This window comes from Balaenoptera acutorostrata, chromosome 3 (genome assembly GCF_949987535.1).
Source record: "Balaenoptera acutorostrata chromosome 3, mBalAcu1.1, whole genome shotgun sequence".
Lineage (NCBI taxonomy): Eukaryota > Metazoa > Chordata > Mammalia > Artiodactyla > Balaenopteridae > Balaenoptera > Balaenoptera acutorostrata.
The window spans coordinates 116794433-116821258 of NC_080066.1; the positions used below are offsets into that span (position 1 = coordinate 116794433).

At 37.4% G+C, this 26826-nt stretch overlaps 1 protein-coding gene across 4 annotated transcripts in view; it reads right to left on the reverse strand.

Moving 5' to 3' along the window:
* Positions 1-841: 841 nt before the first annotated feature.
* BAZ1A (bromodomain adjacent to zinc finger domain 1A) overlaps positions 842-26826 on the reverse strand; it is a 93139-nt gene continuing 67154 nt past the window's right edge. For 2 of the 4 annotated variants that reach the window (XM_057542002.1, XM_057542000.1), the window contains 11 exons: positions 25576-26172; positions 23628-23791; positions 22756-22910; positions 22282-22430; positions 11351-11386; positions 8819-9066; positions 8500-8726; positions 6528-6997; positions 4721-4863; positions 2286-2373; positions 842-1834 (listed from right to left, as the gene is read on the reverse strand). In XM_057542002.1, coding sequence (XP_057397985.1) covers positions 1638-1834; positions 2286-2373; positions 4721-4863; positions 6528-6997; positions 8500-8726; positions 8819-9066; positions 11351-11386; positions 22282-22430; positions 22756-22910; positions 23628-23791; positions 25576-26172 — 2474 coding nt within the window. In that variant the 3' untranslated portion in view covers positions 842-1637. The remainder of the gene's footprint in view (positions 1835-2285; positions 2374-4720; positions 4864-6527; positions 6998-8499; positions 8727-8818; positions 9067-11350; positions 11387-22281; positions 22431-22755; positions 22911-23627; positions 23792-25575; positions 26173-26826) is intronic. The other 2 variants (XM_057542001.1, XM_007180703.2) reach the window with 1 other exon arrangement.

The window sequence follows — 26826 nt, forward strand, 5'->3', positions numbered from 1 at the left end:
GTAAAGAAGCCAGGGAATTGATCATCTCAGAGTATATGAAAAAGAAATGAAAGCAAAGAGGGATAACTTCCCAAACAAATGAACCTAGTTAATTATTTATTTATTTATTTTTGGCTGCGTTGGGTCTTCGTTGCTGCATGCAGGCTTTCTCTAGTTGCAGTGAGCGGGGGCTACTCTTTGTTGCAGTGCACGGGCTTCTCATTGTGGTGGCTTCTCTTGTTGCGCAGCACGGGCTCTAGGCACGTGGGCTTCAGTAGTTGTGGCACGAGGGCTCATAGTTGTGGCTCGCGGGCTTAGTGGCTCGCGGGCGTAGTTGCTCCGTGGCATGTGGGATCTTCCCGGACCAGGGCTTGAACCCGTGTCCCCTGCATTGGCAGGCGGATCCTTAACCACTGCGCCACCAGGGAAGTCCCCAAATGAACCTCGTTAAATCCTCAGGATTTTAGATGAGAAAATAGAGGGATGGTTCTGTTTCCTGACTCCCTAAAAGCCCTACAGAGGATACCTGACTTCCTTCTGCATCCTAAAAAGGAACAGCTATTCCTCCAAAACTGAGGCCCCTATGTTTTCCATACCTAGGAAAGAGCATTTATTTTATTTTAAAAAAATTTTCAGGGTTGTGGGCGTATTCCAAACTTTCTTTTCTCTTTTTAATTAGAATCCCTGCCATAGAATGTTACTGTTACTGATGGGAGGTATCTTACTCCTCAAGGGTTTGGGCAGAAAAAGATGCAAATCACTGCTATAGAGACTCAGGTACAATAAAACACTGGTTCCTATGGTCTATTCATCACATGTAGAAGTCCAATTCTGATTTGTAAAAAATTCCAGAAATTCAGAATATTTGAAAAAAAAAGCATCATTTTACTTGTACACTTAAGTTGTACATAGAAACTTATAATACAGTTCTGTAAAACTGAAAGAATTGCCAGGGAAAAGGGAGGGTGTTACCTTTTATTGGCTGATCATTAAGGAAGTTAGAGAAATAAAACAAAAACACAATAAAATGTTTAAAAAATTAAAAGACATTTTCCAGGTACAAATTTTATAAATACAAAACAAATTCACAAATTACTTTGAATGCTAAATAAATATCTAGTTAATAAACTCAGACTCAATACCTCCAGCCAGCACTGGTACAGCACTTCAAGGAATAAAGTTGGATTCATTCATGTATAGTGTTGAAAGAATCTGCTCATTAAACAATTCTTAGACGTATACACTTTTTTCTAAACTGTGCTATCATGGAAGATTTATCTGTGTAAATAATTCTCCCTTAATACCACACTTCTAAAAAGAAGTCAATGACAAAATAAATCATAGGCGAAAAAATATTTTTTGAGATACTGGGACACATGAATGATCTCAAAATGCACAAAAATCTCTGTAAACCAGTACTGTAGCCAATACATCTATCAAATTTATTAGATACTGAACAAAACTGTAGCAAAGGAAATCTTTCCTACATTCTCCTGAGTGCTTAATATTAAAGTTGAGAATATAGTGCAGGCCACACTTCAATGTGGTCAATCAGTTGTTATTGCTTTATACATATATGTCTGCTTTAGAGCATGATTTAATGTTCCATTTTCATGAACAATTTGTTTTCTTCAAATATATCCTTTAGAAAGACAAAATCAGATTCGTGACTTTTTTGCAGCTGGTGGTGTGCTAACTTGATCCACACTCCCAGGTGTGACGTTGAGTCCAAGTTTTTGAGCCTGAATATGAAAAAATGCTTGCAGCCTAGTTCCAGCTTTTGCTTCACTTGTGTTACGAGGGTTGTACTCAAAGCAGTTCGAAAACATTAACTCAATATCATCGATAAACTCAGCTAGAACGAAAAAACCAAATGAGATTAGAATGAAAGAAAGTAAATTATAAATACAATCTTTGTATCATATCTGGAAATGTCATTAAGAAAACAGAAGTCCACATTTTTCTTTAGAAATTAAAGACTCTGAAACAAGGTGGCAGAACTGAAACTTAAAATTGTTTATAAATACTTTAAAAAACTGTTTTATTGAAATTATACAATTATTTAATTAGATGTATTTTATATAACTGAAAAGAACATCTATTAAGATGAGATTCTATAAAATATCTTTAACTCATTCAATCCCCATCCATCTTTCATTTCCATATATGCATACATAAGCATTTTAGGGATTTCTTGGGATGCCATCTACACAATTATGTTAATATACATCATTTAAATAAAAAGAAAAACAGCCTTTACCTCCTTAAAGGAAAATAATTATCAGAGAAAAACATAAATTACTCACATGCTAGTTTATATTCACATTTGTTCACTTTTTCACGAATTATATTTAAGGCAATGGGCTTTTTGATGATGTCATAATAGTCTGGGACCTGTAAAATAATTCAAATATATCTCTCCTATAGAAAATTTATTGAAGGTAAGTAGTCAAATACATGCAAGTTTTGCCCTTAAAAGCAACTGAATATTAACTTCTGAATACTATTATTCCATTAAAATTACATAATACATTTCAGTCACTGTAATGTTGTAAAAGCTTATTTGATACTATAAAAAATGTTAACGTATTGTGAAAAACAGATTATGGGTTTGCTTGTGTGTTCTCTTCCTTTCTCTGTCTCTCTCTCTATATAGATACATAAATGTATTTATAAAGAAATTTCTGTAATGACCATGACTGAATTTGTAATAAAGAATAAAATACACGTAACAAAACTTAATTCAGCACAAAACTACTCGGGAAAAATAAGTTACAGTCCAACTGAGAGTTAATTTTTTTGTTGTTGTTAAATATTTATTTATTTTTGGCGGCATTGAGTCTTAGTTGCGGCATGTGGGATCTTCTGTTGCGGCGCGTGTGCTTCTCTCTAGTTGCCCCACGTGGGCTTAGTTGCCCCGTGGCATGTGGGATCTTAGTTCCCCGTCCAGGGATGGAACCTGTGTCCCCTGTGTTGGAAGGTGGATTCTTTTTTTTTTTTTTTTAAATATTTATTTATTTATTTACTGCTGTGTTGGGTCTTCGTTTCTGCACAAGGGCTTTCTCTAGTTGCGGTGAGTGGGGGCCACTTTTCATCGCAGCGCGCGTGCCTCTCACTGTCATGGCCTCTCTTGTTGCGGAGCACAGGCTCCAGACGCGCAGGCTCAGTAGCTGTGGCTCACGGGCCTAGTTGCTCCACGGCATGTGGGATCTTCCCAGACCAGGGCTCGAACCTGTGTCCCCTGCATTGGCAGGCAGACTCTCAACCACTGCGCCACCAGGGAAGCCCGGAAGGTGGATTCTTAACCACTGGACCACCAGGGAAGTCCCAGAGAGTTAATTTTTATAAGACGCTATTCAATGTTAATTAATCTTTCACATTCTGGTTCTAGAATTCTCAAAGTAGAATTCTGACGATGTCACTTTTTCATTCAGAAACCTTCACCTGATACTGACAAGTGAGGCCCTTTACAAGCTAGTTGTGTCTGAGCCCCTCTAACACACCCTCTGCTCCATTCAAACCATCCATCATTCCCATATTCTCATTTCTAGGTCTTAACTTCTTGTCCCCTCTTCCTAAAATGTCCTCATTCCATTTCTCACTGTTGAAATTCCATCTTTCTTCAGTGACCAGATCAAATAGTTCTTCCATAAAAAAAACTTTCTAATTCCTGCTATTCCTTCCTCCTGAAATGCTCCAATCAATTCCTTCTCTTCTCTACTTCGGACAGACCATTAAACTTCTGGTATAACTGACACTGCCCCACCTCTGCTCTGGCACATCACATTCTGCCGTACCCATACACAAATAACAGCTCAAATCCCTTAGTTAGGTCAGGCTATCTCTGTTATTCAAGAGTACCCATCTTTTACATCAGTGTTTCTCAAAACGCTGTCCCTGGACCAGCACCATCAGCATCATTTGGGGACTTGTCAGTAATGCAAATGGTTGGGCATCATCCCAGACCTAGTGAAACAAGACTGGGGTGGGGCCCAGTCAGCTGTGTTTTAACAAGCCCTCCATTGACTGTGGTGTATGCTAAAGTTTAAGAAACACTGTTTTACATAATAGAAATGCCAATAATGGTACTCAGTTGAATCAACTCCATTCATATTCATTACACAAAATAAAAAGTGAGGTTATTTCAACACATTGTCATCATTTATAAGAATCAGTCACAGGGGCTTCCCTGGTGGTGCAGTGGTTAAGAATCCACCTGCCAATGCAGGGGACACGGGTTCAAGCCCTGGTCCGGGAAGATCCCACATGCCGTGGAGCAACTAAGCCCGTGCGCCACAACTACTGAGCCTGCGCTCTAGGGCCCGCGAGCCACAACCACTGAGCCCGCGTGCCACAACTACTGAAGCCAGCGTGCCTAGAGCCCATGCTCCGCAATGAGAGAAGTCACCACAATGAGAAGCCCGTGCACCACAATGAAGAGTGGCCCCCACTTGACGTAACTAGAGAGAGCCCACGTGCAGCAACGAAGACCCAACGCAGCCAAAGATAAATAAATAAATAAATAAATTAAAAAAAAAAAAAGAATCAGTCACAGGACTAGAAGGGACTGAGGAGACTATGCTAGCTCCATTTTTTTCAATATAAGAACAAACGTTCCAAGATTTGTTTTGTTTTTTAAGTAGACAGTGACTAAACAAGTATTTTGACTACCTTAAAGTTGCCATGCAGACTAAATCAGATAATACACATGAATACATTTTATGAAGTCTAGTAGTATTACCTGGATTTTAGAAACGAGTTTCAAAAAAGGCCAGCTGTCATCATGCCGTACCAATTCCACAACAAGTTGTTCAAAAGCGGACAATTCATGAACTCCTCCCTGTCGACCTGAACTCCTTCGATTAAGTGTCATAGGAGATGATTCTGAATAAACAATTATGTTAACTTTAGGTGATGACAAAACAAAATATTTGATCACCATAAGCTAATCAGGACATATAAATACAAACTAAATTCAAACAGAAAATCGACACTCTACACACTGAGATGTTAAACTGACTTACATTCTGAGAGATAGGTAAATCTGGACCAAGTATTCGTTATTTCCTTTCGATCTTAAAAATTTCCAATTGAAATAAACACTCATTGGGAACAGATTGTAAAAAGAGCGTAATACAAAAGGAAATTCTAGAACACAAAGTTTGTGGGTTGTTACTCCATTTTATTAAAAATATGTTTTTAACTACAGTAAAATGAAATCCTCTGGCATTTCCTGAAATACAACCTTAGGAAAATAACCTCTTCAGATTTAGAAACTTGGCTTCTTTATAAATTACCTTGCATAATAGAAAATATTTCTCAATGATGAAATAAAAGATTATTCTTATAAATCTAATTTTATATGGAGAATTTTCTTAAAGCAAAATGCTTTCTCATAAAATGTAAGGTATATAATGAGATCTAAGGTGAATGAGTTAGTAGAAAAGAGTAGTATAATCCATATATAGATCTAGGTGTTTAAATTCTCTGCTTAAATGTTAATCCACACATTTCCCCCTTTATTTGTCCTTAGAACCAGGCTAGTAAGTTCACAAATCAGTTAACAACAACAATATTTTTTTCAGCAGAGTTTTTTTTTTTTTTTCTTTCTTAAAACAAAAATGCTTCAGGTGTACTATTTTCCAAATAGCTTGGAGTTCAGGATTGGGGAAGAGCAAAACACATAAGGGGATAGGAAAAGCTAAATTAGATCTCGGTGCAAAGTTACCTGATACTACCCCCACCCCACTGCCAAACCTGACGACCTGGCGACTGCATTATGTTCCATTCTTCCACCAGTGAATTCCTTAATCCTGTCATGGGTTTGAATAATGCAATACAAACTATCTAAAATTCTTCAAAGAACAGTAGTAGCATTTTTTATGTTTAACTTCATTTTTTGAAATATCAAAGTTTTACTACTACTGACATTAAAGAAAAAAGAGGATAGGATTAGAAATAAATGGGTAAAGAGACTATTACATGGATAAATATTACCAACAACTTACATAAATATATATAATATATAAACAATTTATATAATATATATATAAATATTAAAACAACAATTATCAGAATCAAAAAGACAGCTGGTAATCACTCCCTAACAATATTACTGTTCCCAACTCTCCCTGCCCCGAAATTCAGTATGTCAGGTGGGAACCTTATCAAATTACCTAATGTAGCTTGTCTAGGTGATAAGTACATGTGTTTTGAAGGAAGCAAAGGTGGAAGAGAATGAAACGTGTTACAATGTGGTATACTGAGGCTGTTCAAGTATTGGCCAAATCTCTCCATTAAACACAGAACACTGTTTGCAAATTTCTTACAACTACCCTACTACACTAGTAGAAATACTAGTACTGTAGTTTACCTTTATTCCAAATACCTGCCCCTTCCTTGAACATTATGCTTCAGGTCAGGTGTTCCCTAATAACTCTGTATAGTGGACAGCCTTTCAAAAATGATACAAAGTATCTCAACATTCAATCTTTCCAAATTACTCAATTTTCTTAGGTAAGAATAGCTTAAATTAGACTTCTTCATACCTGTAGATTGTCTTTTCCTGCCTCTTCTCTTGGATTCACTATCTTGGAGAGAAAGTTTTGAAGCAACATTTAGAGATCTTGACCGCTCACTTGACTTTGTGGCAATGACTCTGAAGTTAGGGAAGTTGGGACTATTTTCCGGTGTATAATTAGCACTTTTCCTGCCTCTGCGTTTTCTACGAGGACTAAGTAGTTCCACGAATACATCTGCTTGCAGTGGGCCATGACTCTGGCGAGTAGAACGACTGGCAATTCTTAAAGATTTAGTTTCTGTAGGAGGAGCAGATTTTATCTTTCTTAGGCTTCTACCAGTAGCTTTAGAAGAAACAGTTGTTTTCGGTGTACTCTGCTGACTCCTTGAAGTATATCTTCCAGGATCTTGTCGTTGGCCACGACTTGAGAAAGAAGAGCTAAGTCTCCCTCTTGTTTTAATTGGTAATGTAACTTGTGTTCTTCTTCGTTTTGGTGGGCTATAAATAGTGTTAGAAAACAATTATTGTACAGACCAATGATGAACATATGAATTACTTCTATCCCCCTTGTTCTACTACTCAGCCAATGAGTTCTACATACATAACTTTTGTTACTGAGACTTATCCTGTACTCAGTTCTTTAAACTTAGAATCAACAAACTCTTCATGGAAATCTAAAATGTGCTTTCATATATTTCTTTGTAATGCAAAGACAATGTTTAATAATTTCTTGGTAACTCCAGGACATGATCATGAAAATCAAATCCTAGGTTGTGATAAACTGTAATAAAATTCTCAGGAGAACTGAAAAAATGGACTTAATCATGTTGAAAAACTTAAAATGCAAATCTTTTGTCTCCTTATGCTACAGGAGACTGTCACTTTTCATTACTATTGATACTGAGGTAACCTACAGTTTTGGCCAATGGATCCCACAAAAGTAGGCCTTAAACCTACTGTTCCTCAACACTAAGCCAAGAATCTCTTTGCCATCTTTTGATTCTTACTGTAAAATACAAAACTAGATTCAACCCTTTAATTGCCTTTAAGTTGTAGACAAGGATGATACAACCCCATTAAGCCTCCTTATATCCATCTCCCCCCATACCTGAACTTCCAGTTTACTTAAAATATTTCCAAAAATTCTCCAAGTTCTTTATCATCCTTATGCTTAACACAATACTGTCATTACAAGCTACAGGGAAAATGGCTCCTGCTAGTTGGAGCTATTGAACAACTTGTTTAAAGTAGAGGGGGTGGCTCTCTCTACTCATCCTCCTCAGTCTTTGGCCTTTTTGTACTGTGTTGGTTCTAGGTTGCCCTTGCTTCACATTCATTTTCTTGATTCCACAAGAATGGAGCTCAAATGTTAAAAACAAGGGGAGGTCTTAGGGACAAATAAAGGGAGACTGCCCCAGTGCTGCCACGGCAGGAATAACCAAAGCCATTCATTAGGCCTGGGTGACACAGCTTGCTAAGCTGCAGAATACTTGGCTATACAGTAGTATAGAAGTTGTTTCTAGGTGCTGATGTGGTACGAGTATAAAAATACAATGTGCTTCCTGGCATTTCTCTCTCTCTCTCTGTAGACTGCCAAGATCAGCAATATTTGGGTATAACTCCTTGAGAAAAGCAAAAGAGGCATTGGGAGCTGCATTCATCTCTATCTCATGAATATCCTCTGGACTGCTTATTTGCTGCTTTCAGCAAAATCTAAGTAATATCAACCTTGATGTGGCTCTGAATTGACATCCTAACCAAACTTAAACTTACACTTGATTTTATGATCTGGCTAAATTCACAAAGCGACTATACTCCCTTGGGAATAATTTCATATGTTTATAATACATAAAAAGCAAGGGGAACTTTATGAGACTATATTGCACACTAGTTTTTTGTTTTTAAATTATGGGCCCCAACCATTCCATTTGCATTTGAAAAGTCAAGAGACTGTCTAGTTAAAGACTCGAACTCTCATTTTATTGCATGGTAGGACTTACCTGACATCTTCCTCTTCTTGAGAATCATCTTCATCTTGTTCTACCTCATACTCTTCCTCCTCACTTTGATCCTCTTCATCATCATCATCAACTTCATCATCCTCACCTTCCATACTATCTTCCATCTCGTCATCACTTTCCAAGGATGGTCTCTGTCTAGAGGAGAGTCGTCTAGAACGTTGCTTTGGCCGACACTCTGGACAAAACCAATCTCCTTCAGGCACAGTCTGATAAATCACATAAATGATTATTAATCATCTGTCACTCAAAATCTCAGTGTCTCAATTCTAATCTGAGAAGCAGAAGAAGAAAAAAATACCTTGAGCTTTGGTCGAACACAGTAGGTATGATGACCCCGATCACAGCCATCACAAAGTACCATGTTTTCAGCATCACCCTTCTTTCGGCATATCTTGCAACGGGCGTTCAGTATAGACTTAGACCATATTACACTACGATCCAAGGTGGAGAGATGAAGAAAGACTTGGGATAGACTGGCAGAAGAAAGGAGAGACTCTCTCCAACGGTCCAGGACTGTTTTATAAGAACGCCCACTGTCACTGGCATCTTAAATGAAAAGGGAAAGTGATTAAACTTCCTAGGCAAACCCTAGATATCTCCTAGAACTATTTCCTTGGTAGTGTAAATAGGTTGGAATTCACAGTTCTTCTCTCCTAATACTTCACAAAAAGACCACGTTGATATTAAAAACAAAAACCTCGTGTTAAAGAAAATTTGCTGAGCCATATCTTATTTATGACATAAGGAATTACTTAAATCTGTAAACCAAATGCTGGGGGATTTCAATAGTTAAAAGAGAAAAATAACTTAGGCAATGTATTCTCAATCTAGTAATCTAGTTCTTTGTATCAAATCTTGACGTAATTTAGAAAGCTCGCTATATATGATTACAAGTCAGCTACTATTCATTTGAATCAAGAATGTTACTGCCTCATTTCAGATAAAAGATGGACTGCTCTCTAAGTATAAATCATATTTAAGGTTTCTTTTGGGGATAATGAAAATGTTCTGAAATTAGATAGTGGTGGATGGCTGTACAACTGTGAATATACTAAAAACCACTGAACTGTACAATTTAAAAGGGTGAATTTTATATATGTGAAATATATCTCAATCTAACTTATTAAAAATATCGATTATGTATAAATGCCAATGATATTGTCTTCTATACCTAAGAAAGTATTATTTTTAAAATAAGGTAAATTAAAAAAATGTTAATACCCCCTTAAAAAGAACTTTCAGCACCAATTTTTATACGGAAACATTTGAACCTATTAAGAGTCATTTAGGAAGTGTTCAAGATGGCGGAAGAGTAAGACATGGAGATCACCTTCCTTCCCACAAATACATCAGAAATACATCTACATGTGGAACAACTCCTACAGAACACCTACTGAATGCTGGCAGAAGACCTCAGACCTTCCAAAAGGCAAGAAACTCCCCGCGTACCTGGGTAGGGCAAAAGAAAAAAGAAAAAACAGAGACAAAAGAATAGGGACGGGACCTGCACCAGTGGGAGGGAGCTGTGAAGGAGGAAAGGTTTCCACACACCTTCGCAGGCAGAGACTGCGGGTGGCAGAGGGGGGAAGCTTCGGAGCCGCAGAGGAGAGCGCAGCCACAGGGGTGCGGAGGGCAAAGCGGAGAGATTCCCGCAGAGAGGATCGGTGCCGAGCAGCACTCACCAGCCCGAGAGGCTTGTCTGCTCACCCGCCGGGGCGGGCGGGGCTGGGAGCTGAGGCTCGGGCTTCGGTCAGATCGCAGGGAGAGGACTGGGGCTGGCGGCGTGAACACAGCCTGAAGGGGTTAGCGCACCACAGCTAGCCGGGAGGGAGTCCGGGAAAAAGTCTGCAGCTGCCGAAGAGGCAAGAGACTTTTTCTTGCCTCTTTGTTTCCTGGTGCGCAAGGAGAGGGGATTAAGAGCGCCACTTAAAGGAGCTCCAGGGACGGGCGCGAGGGGCCGCTATCAGCGCGGACCCCCGAGACGGGCATGAGACGCTAAGGCAGCTGCTGCAGCCACCAAGAAGCCTGTGTGCGAGCACATGTCACTATCCACACCTCCGCTCCCGGGAGCCTATGCAGCCCGCCACTGCTAGGGTCCCGTGATCCAGGGACAACATCCCCGGGAGAACGCACGGCGCGCCTCAGGCTGTTGCAATGTCACGCTGGCCTCTGCCGCCGCAGGCTCGCCCCGCATTCCATACCCCTCCCTCCCCCTGGCCTGAGTGAGCCAGAGCCCCCGAATCAGCTGCTACTTTAACCCCGTCCTGTCTGACTGAAGAAAAGATGCCCTCAGACGACCTACACGCAGAGGCGGAGCCAAATCCAAAACTGAACCCCAGGAGCTATGCGAACAAAGAAGAGAAAGGCAAATCTCTCCCAGCAGCCTCAGGAGCAGCGGATTAAATCTCCAGAGTCAACTTGATGTACCCTGCATCTGCGGAATACCTGATTAGACAATGAATCATGCCAAATTGAGGAGGTGGACTTTGGGAGCAATGATATACATATATTTTTCCTTTTTCTCTTTTTGTGAGTGTGTATGTGTATGCTTCTATGCTTCGTTGTGTGATTTTGTCTGTACAGCTTTGCTTTTACCATTTGTCCTAGGGTTCTGTCTGTCTATTTTTTTTTTTTTTTTTTTTTTAGTATAGTTTTTAGCACTGTTATCTTGGTGGATTTGTTTTTTGGTTTGGTTGCTCTCTTCTTTTCTTAATTACTTTTTTTTCATTTTTAACAATTATTTTTTATTTTAATAACTTACACAGTAAGTTAAGCAAAATGAGAAGACAGAGAAACACACAGCAGATGAAGAAGCAAGGTAAAAACTCACCAGACCAAACAAATGAAGAGGAAATAGGCAGTCTACCTGAAAAAAAAATTCAGAGTAATGATAGTAAAGATGATCCAAAATCCTGGAAATAGAATGGAGAAAATACAACGTTAACAACGACCTAGAAGAATTAAAGAGCAAACAATGATGAACAATGCAATAAATGAAATTTAAAATTCTGTAGAAGGAATCAATAGCAGAATAACTGAGGCAGAAGAATGGATAAGTGACCTGGAAGATAAAATAGTGGAAATAACTAGCGCAGAGCAGAATAAAGAAAAAAGCACGAAAAGAACTGAGGACAGTCTCAGAGACCTCTGGGACAACATTAAACACACCAACATTCGAATTATAGGGGTCCCAGAAGAAGAAGAGAAAAAGAAAGGGACTGAGAAAATATTTGAAGAGATTATAGTTGAAAACTTCCCTAATATGGGAAAGGAAATAGTCAATCAAGTCCAGGAAGCACAGAGGGTCCCATACAGGAAAAATCCAAGGAGAAACACTCCAAGACACATATTAATCCAACTATCAAAAATTAAATACAAAGAAAAAATATTAAAAGCAGCAAGGGAAAAACAACAAATAACATACAAGGGAATTCCCATAAGGTTAACAGCTGATCTTTCAGCAGAAACTCTGCAAGCCAGAAGGGAGTGGCAGGGCATATTTAAAGTGATGAAAGGGAACAACCTACAACCAAGATTACTCTACCCAGTAAGGATCTCATTCAGATTCGATGGAGAAATTAAAACCTTTACAGACAAGCAAAAGCTAAGAGAATTCAGCACTACCAAACCAGCTTTACAACAAATGCTAAAGGAACTTCTCTAGGCAGGAAACACAAGAGAAGGAAAAGACCTACAATAACAAACCCAAAACAATTAAGAAAATGGTAACAGGCACATACATATCGATAATTACCTAAAAATGGATTAAATGATCCAACCAAAAGACACAGACTGGCTGAATGGATACAAAAACAAGACCCACACATATGCTGTCTACAAGAGACCCACTTCAGACCTAGGGACACATACAGACTGCAAGTGAGGGGATGGAAAAAGATATACCATGCAAATGGAAATCAAAAGAAAGCTGGAGTAGCAATTCTCAAATCAGACAAAATAGACTTTAAAATAAAGACTATTACAAGAGACAAAGAAGGACACTACATAACGATCAAGGGATAAATCCAAGAAGGAGATACAACAATTGTAAATATTTATGCACTCAACATAGGAGCACCTCCATACATAAGGCAAATGCTAACAGCCATAAAAAGGGGAAATCAACAGTAACACAATCATAGTAGGGGACTTTAACACCCCACTTTCACCAATGGACAGATCATCCAAAATGAAAATAAATAAGGAAACACAAGCTTTAAATGACACATTAAACAAGATGGACTTAATTGATATTTATAGGACATTGCATCCAAAAACAACAGAATACACTTTCTTCTCAAGTGCTCATGGAACATTCTCCAGGATAGATCATATCTTGGATCACAAATCAAGCCTTGGTAAATTTAAGAAAATTGTAATTGTTATCCAAGTATGTTTTCTGACCACAATGCTATAAGACTAGATATCAATTATAGGAAAATATCTGTAAAAAATACAAACACATGGAGGCTAAACAATACACTATTAAATAACCAAGATATCACTGAAGAAATCAAAGAGGAAATCAAAAAATACCTAGAAACAAATGACAATGAAAACACGACGACCCAAAACCTATGGGATGCAGCAAAAGCAGTTCTAAGAGGGAAGTTTACATCAATACAAGCCTACCTCAAGAAACAAGAAACATATCAAATAAACAACCTAACCTTACCCCTAAAGCAATTAGAGAAAGAAGAAGAAAAAACCCCCAAAGTTAGCAGAAGGAAAGAAATCATAAAGATCAGAAATAAATGAAAAAGAAATGAAGGAAACGAGAGCAAAGATCAATAAAACTAAACACTGGGTCTTTGAGAAGATAAACAAAATTGATAAAACACTAGCCAGACTCATCAAGAAAAAAAGGGAGAAGACTCAAATCAACAGAATTAGAAATGAAAAAGGAGAAGTAACAACTGACACTGCAGAAATACAAAGGATCGTGAGGGATTACTACAAGCAACTATATGCCAATAAAATGGACAACCTGGAAGAAATGGACAAATTCTTAGAAAAACACAACCTTCTGAGACTGAACCAGGAAGAAACAAAAATATAAACAGACCAATCATAAGCACTGAAATTGAGACTGTGATTAAAAATCTTCCGACAAACAAAAGCCCAGGACCAGATGGCTTCACAGGTGAATTCTATCAAACATTTAGAGAAGAGCTAACACCTATCCTTCTCAAACTCTTCCAAAGTATAGCAGAGGGAGGAACCCTCCCAAACTCATTCTATGAGGCCACCATCACCCTGATACCAAAACCAGACAAAGATGTCACAAAGAAAGGAAACTACAGGCCAATATCACTGATGAACATAGATGCAAAAATCCTCAACAAAATACTAGCAAACAGAATCCAACAGCACATTAAAAGGATCATACACCATGACCAAGTGGGGTTTATCCCAGGAATGCAAGGATTCTTCAATATATGCAAAACAATGAATGTGATACACCATATTAACAAATTGAAGGAGAAAAACCATATGATCATCTTAATAGATGCAGAAAAAGCTTTTGACAAAATTCACCACCCATTTATGATAAAAACCCTCCAGAAAGTAAGCATAGAGAAAAGTTACCTCAACATATAAAGGCCATATATAACAAACCCACAGCCAACATTGTTCTCAATGGTGAAAAACCAAAACCATTTCCACTAAGATCAGGAACAAGACAACGTCGCCCACTCTCACCACTATTATTCAACACAGTTTTGGAAGTTTTAGCCACAGCAATCAGAGAAGAAAAAGAAATAAAAGGAATCCAAATCGGAAAAGAAGAAGTAAAATGGTCACTGTTTGCAGATGACATGATACTATACATAGAGAATCCTAAAGATGCTACCAGAAAACTACTAGAGCTAATCAATGCAGTTGGTAAAGTATCAGGATACAAAATTAATACACAGAAATCTCTTGCATTCCTATACACTAATGATAAAAAATCTGAAAGAGAAATTAAGGAAACACTCCCATTTACCACTTCAACAAAAAGAATAAAAAACCTAGGAATAAACCTACCTAAGGAGGAGAAAGACTTGTACTCAGAAAACTATAAGACACTGATGAAAGAAATTAAAGATGATACAAACAGATGGAGAGATATACCATGTTCTTGGATTGGAAGAATCAACATTGTGAAAATGACTATTCTACCCAAAGCAATCTACAGATTCAATGCAGTCCCTATCAAACTACCAATGGCATTTGTCACAGAACTAGAACAAAAATTTTCACAATTTGTATGGAAACACAAAAGACCCCGAATAGCCAAAGCAATCTTGAGAAAGAAAAACGGAGCTGGAGGTATCAGGCTCCCAGCCTCAGACTATACTACAAAGCTATAGTAATCAAGACAGTATGGTACTGGCACAAAAACAGAAATATAGATCAATGGAACAGGATAGAAAGCCCAGAGAGAAACCCATGCACATATGGTCACCTTATTTTTGATAAAGGAAGCAAGGATATACAATGGAGAGAAGACAGCCTCTTCAATAAGTGGTGCTGGGAAAACTGGGCAGGTACATGTAAAACAATGAAATTAGAACACTCCGTAACACCATACACAAACGTAAACTCAAAATGGATTAAAGACCTAAATGTAAGGCCAGCCACTATAAAACTCTTAGAGGAAAACATAGGCAGAACACGCTATGACATAAATCACAGCAAGATCCTTTTTGATCCACCTCCTAGAGAAATGGAAATAAAAACAAAAATAAACAAATGGGACCTAATGAAACTTAAAAGCTTTTGCACAGCAAAGGAAACCATAAACAAGATGAAAAGACAACCCTCAGAATGGGAGAAAATATTTGCAAATGAAGCAACTGACAAAGGATTAATGTCCAAAATTTACAAGCAGCTCATGCAGCTCAATACCAAAAAAACAAACAACCCAATCCAAAAATGGGCAGAAGACCTAAACAGACATCTCTCCAATGAAGATGTACAGATTGCCAACAAACACATGAAAGAATGCTCAACATTACTAATCATTAGAGAAATGCAAATCAAAACTACAATGAGGTATCACCTCACACCAGTCAGAATGGCCATCATCAAAAAATCTACAAACAATAAATGCTGGAGAGGGTGTGGAGAAAAGGGAACCCTCTTGCACTGTTGGTGGGAATGTAAATTGATACAGCCACTATGGAGAACAGTATGGAGGTTCCTTAAAAAACTAAAAATAGAACTACCATATGACCCAGTAATCCTACTACTGGGCATATACCCTGAGAAAACCATAATTCAAAGAGTCATGTACCCCAATGCTCATTGCAGCTGTATTTACAATAGCCAGGACATGGAAGCAACCTAAGTGTCCACTGACAGATGAATGGATAAGGACGATGTGGCACATATATACAATGGAATATTACTCAGCCATAAAAAGAAATGAAATTGAGTTATTTGTAGTGAGGTGGATGGACCTAGAGTCTGTCATACAGAGTGAAGTAAGTCAGAAAGAGAAAAACAAACACCGTATGTTAACACATATATATGGAATCTAAGGAAAAAAAAAAAAGGTCATGAAGAACCTAGTGGCAAGACGGGAATAAAGACACAGACCTACTAGAGAATGGACTTGAGGGTATCGGGAGGGGGAAGGGTAAGCTGGGACGAAGTGAGAGAGTGGCATGGACTTATACATATACCAAATGTAAAATAGATAGCTAGCGGGAAGCAGCCACATAGCACAGGGAGATCAGCTTGGTGCTTTGTGACCACCTAGAGGGGTGGGATAGGGAGGGTGGAAGGGAGACACAAGAGGGAGGAGATATGGGGATATATGTATATGTATAGCTGATTCACTTTGCTATAAAGCAGAAACTAACACACCATTGTAAAGCAATTATACTCCAATAATGATGTTAACAAAAATAAAATAAAAACCACCACCAAAAAAAAAAAAAAAAGTCATTTAATTGGATGCCATTAATCTAGGCAGTCTATCATTGTACATTGACTTGTGATATCCACCTTCGATTGATCTTCAATACTGCAACTACCTTAGTTTTCCTAAGACATGACACTTAATTATAAAGGGCCTACCACATCATGTCAAAATTCTGCAAGATATAAGACTCCACACACAGTTTGGTCCTATCACACCATATTTTCTACTATTATCCTCAAATAAAACCTCATGTGCCGTGTCATAATAATTAAGAGAATGTAGGCTATGGAGTCAGTCTGTCTTGAGGTTGAGTACTAGCTCCCCTATGTGAGCCTGGGCAAGTTGCTCAACCCCTCTGTGCCTCAGGTGCCTCAGTAGTAGTATGTGGTTAGTTTATGCCTCTGAGGGCTGTTGGGAAGATTAAATGAGATAATACATATAAGACATGCAAACTGTCTGTCATGGAGTAAATGCTATTGTTGTTCTCATTATTCCTCCATCATACTGTTCCTCCCATATGCAGTACTTTAGAAGATATGAAACAAATCTATTCTATGGCCCCTGACTTTAAGAAAATTTTAATATAGCTGGGAGGGTGAAGATATACACAATGAGTTGAAGTCATAAAGCAACAGACCTGCCAAACACTAGTGGATCTCGAACTTCTGTCTGACTGTTGGGCAGGGAGGGAGAGACAGGACATGAAACCCAGGGCCCACTCAATGTGGTGAGTCCTCTCTTAAAAGTTAGGACCCCCAAAGGCTACACCTGAAAGCATCAGGGTGGACACAGCTGCTACGAAGAAAGAGGTAGCAAGTAAATCTGCTCATCTGGACCTTGGTGTTGGGTGGAAAGGGGAAGTAAGTCTACTACTATGTAACTACAAGCAAAGCCTTGAACAGGTTTAAAACCTGAAAAAACACAAACTAAGATTTTAATGTGGTCCAGGATTCATAGTGACCTCAGGTAAATGGCAGAAACAAGGGCAAATCTTTGCAAATGCTCTCTGAAGAAATTTCCATAGATTAAGTTCTGAGGAATGAGAGTTAATAGTCAAAACCCACAAGGCACATGTGGAAACATTTTAAGCAAGAGCCTGCAGAATCTGACCCATAAAGACAAGAGACGCAGAATTAGACACAATACAAAATAACTATGTTTGGGACGTCCCTGGTGGTCCAGTGGTAAACAATCCGCCTTCCAATGTAGGGGACTCGGGTACGATCCCTGGTCGGGGAACTAAGATCCCACATGCAACTAAGCCCATGCGCCTCAACAAGAGAGAATCCGCACGCCACAACTAGAGGGAAGCCTGAGCGACACAATGAAAGATCCTGCACGCCTCAACAAAGATCCTGCGTGCCACAGCTAAGACCTGACGCAGCCAAAACAAAAAAACAAACAAACAAAAAAACCCCCCAAACTTGTAAAGAAAAACAACTATGTTTAATATATCTTAAGAAATAAACATTTGAAAGTATGAGTAAATGACCAAGCTGTTTGAAAAAGCATCTGGACCTCTAAAGATAATTGAGATTTATAACTCAACGAGAGAGGGGAAAAAAATGGATGGGTCAAATGACTCTTTAGACAAAGCTAAAGAGAAATACCAGCAAAGAGGGATATAAATGCAATAATACAGTCCACTTGATTTATTTCCACCCTCTCATTTTGAGCTTTCTATTTATCTTGATTTTCTAATATAAATCTTCATGAAAAGTTCTGGCCTGAGTGGGACCTCCAAGGAAGAAGGCAACAAGAATTGCTAGTTCAAAGATCTTGAAGAAATCTTTCTGTATAAATCAGAGAGCATTCTTATTGGTAATGGCAAGAAATAAGGTTGCAGAGGCCAATGTGGAACAATGGAAGAAAAATTATGAAGAACTTTTGGAACCTAGAAAGTCAGTTTGAATGGTTCTCAACTCAAAGGCTGGTGAAACACTATAGGTTTTGATCAAAAAGGTGCTTTAAGAAAATTAAACCAGTGGTAGTTCAAGGACCAATTTTTATCCCACCTACTCCTATCCATTTTAAATATTCTAAATATAAGATATAAATGGATGTCCACATTTTTCTATTTTCATATAAGTACTTAAATAAGGATAAAAAACAGTATATAAAATTGATTCCATTTTTCTGTTAATTGTTTTTTCATCTTAAACTTTGCTTCTCCAGATTATACAGCTCTCAAGGGCAGAAATGTCTTGTTTTATTTTCCATTATGCTAGCACAGATAAATTCCTCAAGATATTGCTAATTAAAAGTTTTTTACTAGGGACTTCCCTGGTGACACAGTGGTTCACAATCCGCCTGCCAATGCAGGGGACACTGGTTTGATCCCTGGTCTGGGAAGATCCCACATGCCGCGGAGCAACTAAGCCCATGCACCACAACTACTGAGCCTGTGCTCTAGAGCCTGTGAGCCACAACTCCTGAAGCCCGCGCACCTAGAGCCCGTGCTCAGCAACAAGAGAAGCCACTGCAATGAGAAGCCTGCGCACTGCAACGAAGAGTAGCCCCCGCTCGCTGCAACTACAGAAAGCCCGCGTGCAGCAATGAAGACCCAATGCAGCCATAAATAAATAAATACATAAATTTATAAAAATATTTTACTAATATAAAGTAATGGTAGATTCATATGATCAAATATCACACTGGAAGATTTTATACTGTTAACTGCCACTATACGTTAATCCATGTCACCATGCCATGTAAGCTTCTCTAGGAGATAAAACAATAACATCTCCTACTCCATAATTCTCCCTATGCTAGTAAAGGAAAAAAAAATGCTGTGAATAAATACTATATGTAGAATAAGTAAATATACATTCCATAGCTGTTAATTCTTTTAACTAATAACTAAGTATACTAAGGTTCAACGATGTCAATTTTTTATATACCAGCTTAAAAGAGTTTGATTAGCTGAGGTATGAAATGTAGAAAGAAAAATGTTAGGAAGATGATATTACCCCCCAACGCCATTCTCTTCCAAAAAACCAAATCCAAGGTTTTTCCTTCAAAAGCTAAATGTGTAAACCAGTATTCAGCAGTAAAGAAAGTAAAATCATAGTTCTTTAAAAATACAGAATTCTTTAAAAAGTTAAAAATTTACCATCTGTCACACTAGATTGATCTTCCTCTCTCTTTTTCTTGTCTTTTATTTTTCTATCTCCCTTTTGATCTTTATTAATTTCTGTGTTACCTAATTTCAAATTGATAAAGTTAGTTTGACAATTTTTTTCCCCATAGCTTAAGGGTTTAACCATATGGATGACTTTATAAATGATTAAATTATCAACTTAAACAATTCTCACATGTTACCTAAAATCATTAATTGAAATATGATTATGTTCCCCAAGTTAAAAAAGCCTAGTTTTTTTTTTTTTTTAAAGCAGTGGTATTTTTTTTTTTTTTTTTTTTTAATGAGGATCTTGAATCAGATGCGTATGTTTGATTGATTGATTGATTGATTGATTTTGGCTGTGTTGGGTCTTCGTTTCTGTGCGAGGGCTTTCTCCAGTTGTGGCAAGCGGGGGCCACTCTTCATCGCGATGCGCGGGCCTCTCTCGTTGCGGAGCACAGGCTCCAGACGCGCAGGCTCAGCAGTTGTGGCTCACGGGCCCAGCCGCTCTGCGGCATGTGGGATCTTCCCAGGCCAGGGCTCGAACCCGTGTCCCCTGCATTAGCAGGCAGATTCTCAACCACTGCGCCACCAGGGAAGCCCAAAAAAGCCTAGTTTTATCAATGCGATTGATCACTAGCGTAAGAGGGACATACTAGAGAAGGTGGAACATAAGTAGAAATTTTATTTCTTACTTGGTTCCTCAAGAAACAAATAATTTCTGAAGCTAAACTGGGAAAATTCCTACTATAGTTAATTTGCTATGTTGAAAAATTATCAGGAGAATGGAGGATTTTAATAAATATTCTATCTCAAACATTCATGAAGTGGAACCCCCTTTTCTCTTCCGGATTAAGGATATTCTTGATTACCTTGCTCCAAATATTTAGACTATCTTAAAACTCTAGAGGTACCTCCATTTTCTGTGGTCTCATTCAAAACAGACCGTTCAAAGGCTTAAACAAAGAGTTACAGACACCAGTTCTTCTATTAACTTTGAGGCAGCAATGGTAGATGGTAACATCCATATTACAAATGATCAACATCTGACTCTGACCAACATTTACAAAGTAAGTAAGGTAAGTTGAACTTGTCTTATTTCATTTATTTTTTTAAGATCCCCAATTAAAATTGTTTCTATGTCTCAGGATGAAATAAATGTTCTAATGCTGCTGTATACAAACAAGCATAAGGAACACTATAGTTCTCTGCTCTTACATAACTTAGGAGATATAAGTTGCAACATCTCTCAGTGTTAACTTTTTCCCTTTGTGTAAATATTTAATAAAATGTACTGGAGAAAATACAAACACACTAGATAATTAATTTGATTCCCCCCCCCAAACTTATAAATAACTTTAATTTATGGCAATTTCAGAAGTGGAAAAATCAGCAGAATTGCATTTTATCCCTCACCCCTTTAGGAATCACAGAAGTAATAAGTAGTAATAACATCTTACATTTATAAGAGCTCTATGACTTACAAATAACTTCTAACTGAAGTAATTGTAAATTGACATGTGCTTGTAAGAAACAATACAGAGATCCCTTGTACACGTAATTTGATTTGAACACAGAAAATATTAAGAAATACTGAAGACAAAATAGCAGTGATTCAACAAATACAAACTTGAATATCTTTATGATCATATGTATTTTATTTCTTACAAGTGCTACTTTTGATGTGAAAAGTGAGTTATTAAGCTCATGGTGGAATTATCAATTTATAAAAAATATAAAAATATGGATAGGTTTATTAGAACAATGAGATACTAGCCACAAATCCTTCAACTTAAAAATAACATTTTACAAATATATTGACGTGCCAAAATTGCTCTGATAGCACCATCTATTTATGAAAGCTTTGTTCTTACTACTCAACAAAGTAACATTCAAATCATTTTTAAAGGATTTTCGTCTCCTCAAGTTGCTCTCTCAATATGAGACCAAAAAGATATGGTTTAAAAAAATTGTTTCTTCTAGTACCCCACTATTGAGATACAAACTATCTCAATATGATGAATTATAAATTAATTCCATTTTTCAGAAAGACCACAGGGAAGTAGAGGCAGTTATGACATGAAAACTGATTTGGAAATTGACACATATATTATCCTAAAGACATAATGAGTATGTTCCTAGATTAGTCCCTAAAAGCATATTAATTTCACAATTGCTGAAACACATTCCTGATAGAATTATTTCTGTCATCCTAACCATAAATTATAGAGCATTTCCTCATCTGTGTACCCTTTAACACCTGGTATTTCTGATCTGGTACTTCGTACACAGTGCTCAGGTGAGTGACCACATTATTAAACCATACCCCTAATGGGGGACATTTAAGTAGCTTCCTTGAGGTTCTGTTTTAAATAACAACAACAACGAATTTATGTATAGTCTTTGATTATTCAGGCTAGTCACAGGATTTGGTAATCTTTCTTCAGAAGAAAAGTTCATAAAAGAAGAGATTGACAGAAATAGTTAAATAGACATTCATTAAAATGAATGAATACCTAGAAAAGAATTTTTTTAAGTATTTAAGTATTATTAAAAAAATAAATCTCACCTGAAAGAACTCACATTTTAAAATGAAAATGCAATCTTAAAATTTTCAAATTAGTCAATCAATTTTATTGTCAGCCAATAAAGTTCTATCAACTAAAGGGCAATTCAAAAGCATTTAAAATATAACTAATATTTTGAATTAAAAACAGATACTTACCAAGTGGCGCTTTGAGAAAACGCCGCTCAATGCCCTGCTCTATTTGAAAGAGTGCCATTGCAAGATAATGAACCACGTTGCTTACTGACTGCGGTGTACTTGCATTAGTTGAGACAGTACTTGGAGATTCTGTTTTTATGCCCAAAAGTCTACAATTAAAACATTGAACAGTGAGCACAGGGATTATCTTATTCCTCATAGCACCACATATAAAGTTTTGTTAAGAGCAAGTCTTCAATCGAATCCACAAAATAAAGAATAGGCAATTAAGGAATACTTGAAAAATACTCCCAGTTTAAATCTGTCATATCTACAGCCACATATAACAAGGATCTTCAGTGGTTACAAATATTAAGGTCCTCACAATAAGATTTTAAAACAACTTTTTGAAGAAAAAGAAACATTTACTTTAAAAAAAAAGTATATAAAATGGCAAGGAAAAGTGATGATTACTTTAGAAAATCCTTTTTGTACCTGTCTTTTACTATGACCTTTGCTTGCTCATCAATTTCCATCTCCTCTACATCTTCATTCACAGTTTTAATTATACCATTTTCCTTGTTTTCCTCATTTAACAGCTCATACCGTCCACTTTCTAATGCTGATCTCCAGACGTTTCGGTCTGTAACCTGTAACAAAACCCAAATTTACTAACCCTGAAAAATGACATATACTGTTCCTAAGAAGTATGAGGTTCAATGTACATATGAAAAAGTCATGAATATTCTAGAACAGATTGTGAATCAAAAAGGGATCTAAAAATAAGGTTACTAAGTGGCCAAAATGGAATTCATATCATTCATAGATGGAAGCTTTAATACCTTACTCTCTATATAGTGAAATCATAAACAATTCTAAGATTGGTCACCTGACAGTAGCAAAAAAGTGACAGATGATAGCAAAGGAATGAACAGAACACACATACCAAGCATGAATTACTTACAGATTTTAAAAAGGTAACAAAGAAACCAATAAACAAACCAGACTCAGCAGAGGAGGCAGGAGCTAGTCAAGGAAGAAGAAAATATCCTTACACATTTCAACATCTCGGATGAAAATGCCATAAAACAGATACTTTTTAAACACCAAAAGTTAATATTAAAAAAGGTCAATTATGTTCATTAAATTCTGTTTAAGAAAGCAGATAGTCATATAGCATATTTAAGAAAGATTTCTATCTATATATAAACAATTTGATACAGGGGAATAAAGTTAGTTTTCATAAAAAATATATCACTTCCTGGTATTTATTCAGAACACACATGCCTTGACTATATCAAATAAATTAACAAATATGGCCAAAATTCTGGTAATTAGGCAAATTTAAAATGGGAACAGGTACAAACCTTGATTGCTCCTAATGTTCCTTGGTAAATTCTGTCTTCAATATCCAAAAGAAAATCTCTCAGTCTCAACTCAAGCTGCCTTTCTGCAGACATCTGAGATGGATCATATGCATTGGAAGATCTTCCCCGACTATATGCAGGTTTGCTATCAGTTTGAGGTTTGTCTGAAATAGTTACCAAATATCTTTATTATTATTTTCTCACTAAAAAATACAGTTACCCATCTGACTGTATGATTGTGAGACAATGGATATAAAAACACTCAGTAAATCCTCAAGTGTGGGGGAAAAAAAAAAAAGGAGAAAATGTTTGCACATCATTTATCTGATAAGTGATTTGTATCTAGAATATGTAAAGAACTCTTACAACTCAATAAAAAGACAAATAATAGAATTAAAAAATGAGCAAAGGATCTGAACACACTTTTCTTTCTTTCTTTTTTTTTTTTGGCTGTGTTGCGAGGCTCGCGGGATCTTAGTTTGCCAACCAGGGGCCCACAACAGCAAAAGCTCTGAGTCCTAACCACTGGACCGCCAGGGAATTCCCCTGAACACACTTTTCTTTAAGGAAGATATACAAATGGCCAATAAGACCATGAGAAGATGCTCAAGATCATTAGTCAGTTGGGAAATACACATCAAAACCACAATGAGATACCACTTCACACCTCTAGAATGGATAGAATCAAAAAGTCAGATAATAACAAGCGTTGACAGGGACATGGAGAAATTTTAACCCTCAATATAAAATGGTGAGCCACTTTAGGAAACAGTCTGGAAGTTCCTCAAATGATTAAACAGAATTACCATACGATCCAGTAATTTCACTCTTAGGTATATACCCAAGAGAAATGAAGACATGTGTCAGCAAAAATTTGTACACAAATGTTTATAGCAGCATTATCCGTAATAGCCAAGAGGTGGAAACAACAGAAATGTCCATCAACTAACATATGGATGAATAAAATGTAGTATACAATGAACATTAATTGGCCATAAAAAGGAATGAAGTACAACTTAAATGAACCTTGAAAACATTATGCTAAATGAAAGAAGTCAATCACAAAAGACCATATACTATATGATACCAGTCATATAAAATATTCAAACAAGGAAATTTACAGTGACAGAAAATAGATTTGTGGTTGCTTAGGTCTACGGGGGTGGCAGCTAAAGGGTATGGGATTTCTTTCTGAGATGATGAAAATGTTCTAAAATTGACTGTGTGATGGTTGCACATATCTAAGAATATACAAAAAAAACACTGAATTGTACGCTTTAAATGGGTGAATTGTACAGTGTTATGAATTAAAATCTCAGCTTTAAAGCTGTTAAAGAATTGTGATCAACAGTTTTTAATCCTGAAGAGAATTAAAATAGTCATGGTAATTAATATGACCCTAAATTTAAGCGTTCTCTACCTAGAAAATTTCACCTAAAAATGCCTTACTGCTAAAATTTACACCTAAAAATGCCTTACTGCTTTCTCTTATCTGTCATCAATAGACCAGCCATCAAATAAGAAATACTGCTACCTGATCTGTCCTTGCAGCCCATCTCCAAAGGCGTGATCACTAATGGAACCTGTCCCTGGACCCTCAGCCAAAACCTTCAGTGAGTGACCTCACTCACTATTAGATCTCAAAAACCGATGGTAACCTTAGTGCCTCAGGTGTTCAATCTACTGGTCAAGGAATGAGATCAGGAAGAGTACGTAACTGCTCACATTGTCAGCTGTGTTTCTCATAATCCAAACGGAAGCCAGTGGAATCTAGAAGACCTTATTTCTCTAACTGGCAAACTTTCCCTAACTTAGGAACTGAGAGCATAGTCCAAATGAAAGAGAAGTTGTTTTAAACACAGCTCTAATAGTTTGAAAAATGTTTAATCCTGAGCCAGAGATTATTGGGAAAGAAAAATAAAGGAAATAGGTTCCATTGAAAATTTACCTGAAAAATGAAATTTCTCTTCAGAAAAACGGGCTAGCTGTGCATATATTCTGCGTTTCTCTTGCAACAAAGTTTCTTTTAAGGCACTTTCTCTATGTCCTCTAGAATTAAGAGCTTCAATAAGCTGGTCCAGCTGTTCACAAGAACTGTAAAAGCACCACCGATTTGGCTTATGCACTGGTTTTGGCAGCTGCACAGAATCATCACACGGACCTTGGTCAATGCTGGAGGTAGATTCAGACATCAAAGAATCTCCAGTTTTAGTGGATACCTGAGGATCTTGAGACTGTACATTATCCTGAAATGATGAAGGCCTCGGCAACAGCATGTCTTCAGTGAGACCAGAATAATCCTCTTCAATAAACAATCCAGGAATAGAAGGGAAAATCCAATACCGCCTATACATGCGGTCGCGGCCCAAGGGAAAGATATTGGTACATGCTATGGCACTTTGGATTTTTTCTAAGAGCTCTTTCTCTTTTCGCTGGTGTTCCTGTTTTAAAGCTTCTTCCTCATCAGCAGTAAGAGGCTCTCTTGTTACACAGTTGACCTCTTCTTGCCTTGTACATTCTTTAAATCCATTTTGTCCCCTTCTCCCTATAATCGAAACAACCTTTGATCACCATCATCATACTTTAAATTTTCATTAGAAAAATATGATACAAGCTACCCCAAGTTACTATACGTTTTAGACTAAACTGTATGCGCCGCCCCCCATATCCCCAATTCATAGGTTGAAGTTCTAAACCCCAATGTGACTGAATTTGGAGACAGGGCCTTTAACGAGGTGATTAAGGTTAAATGAGATCATAAGGGCAGGGCCCTAATCCGACAGGACTGGTGTCTTTAAGGAAGAGAGACCAGAGCTCCCTCTCCACTTGTGGGCACAGAGGAAAGGTCATGTGAGGACACAGTGAGAAGGTGCTATCACCAGCTGAGAGAGGCCTCACCAGAAATCAACCCTGCTGGCACCTTGATCTTGTACTTCCAGCCTCCAGAACTGTGATGAAATAAATTTGTTGTTTAAGCCACCCAGTCTGTAATATTTTGTTATGGTAGCATGAATAGACTAATATACTATGTTAATAAGAAACTGGCACACTTAAATATGAAGGGACACACAAAAATCTTCCATCTCCATACTGGAGAGTGTGGGCACAGTCTGTTAGTTATTTTGCAACATACATTCAGTCCTTCCTCTAAGGCAGGAGTTAGCAAACTACTTTAGTAAAGGGCTAGCTAGTAAATATT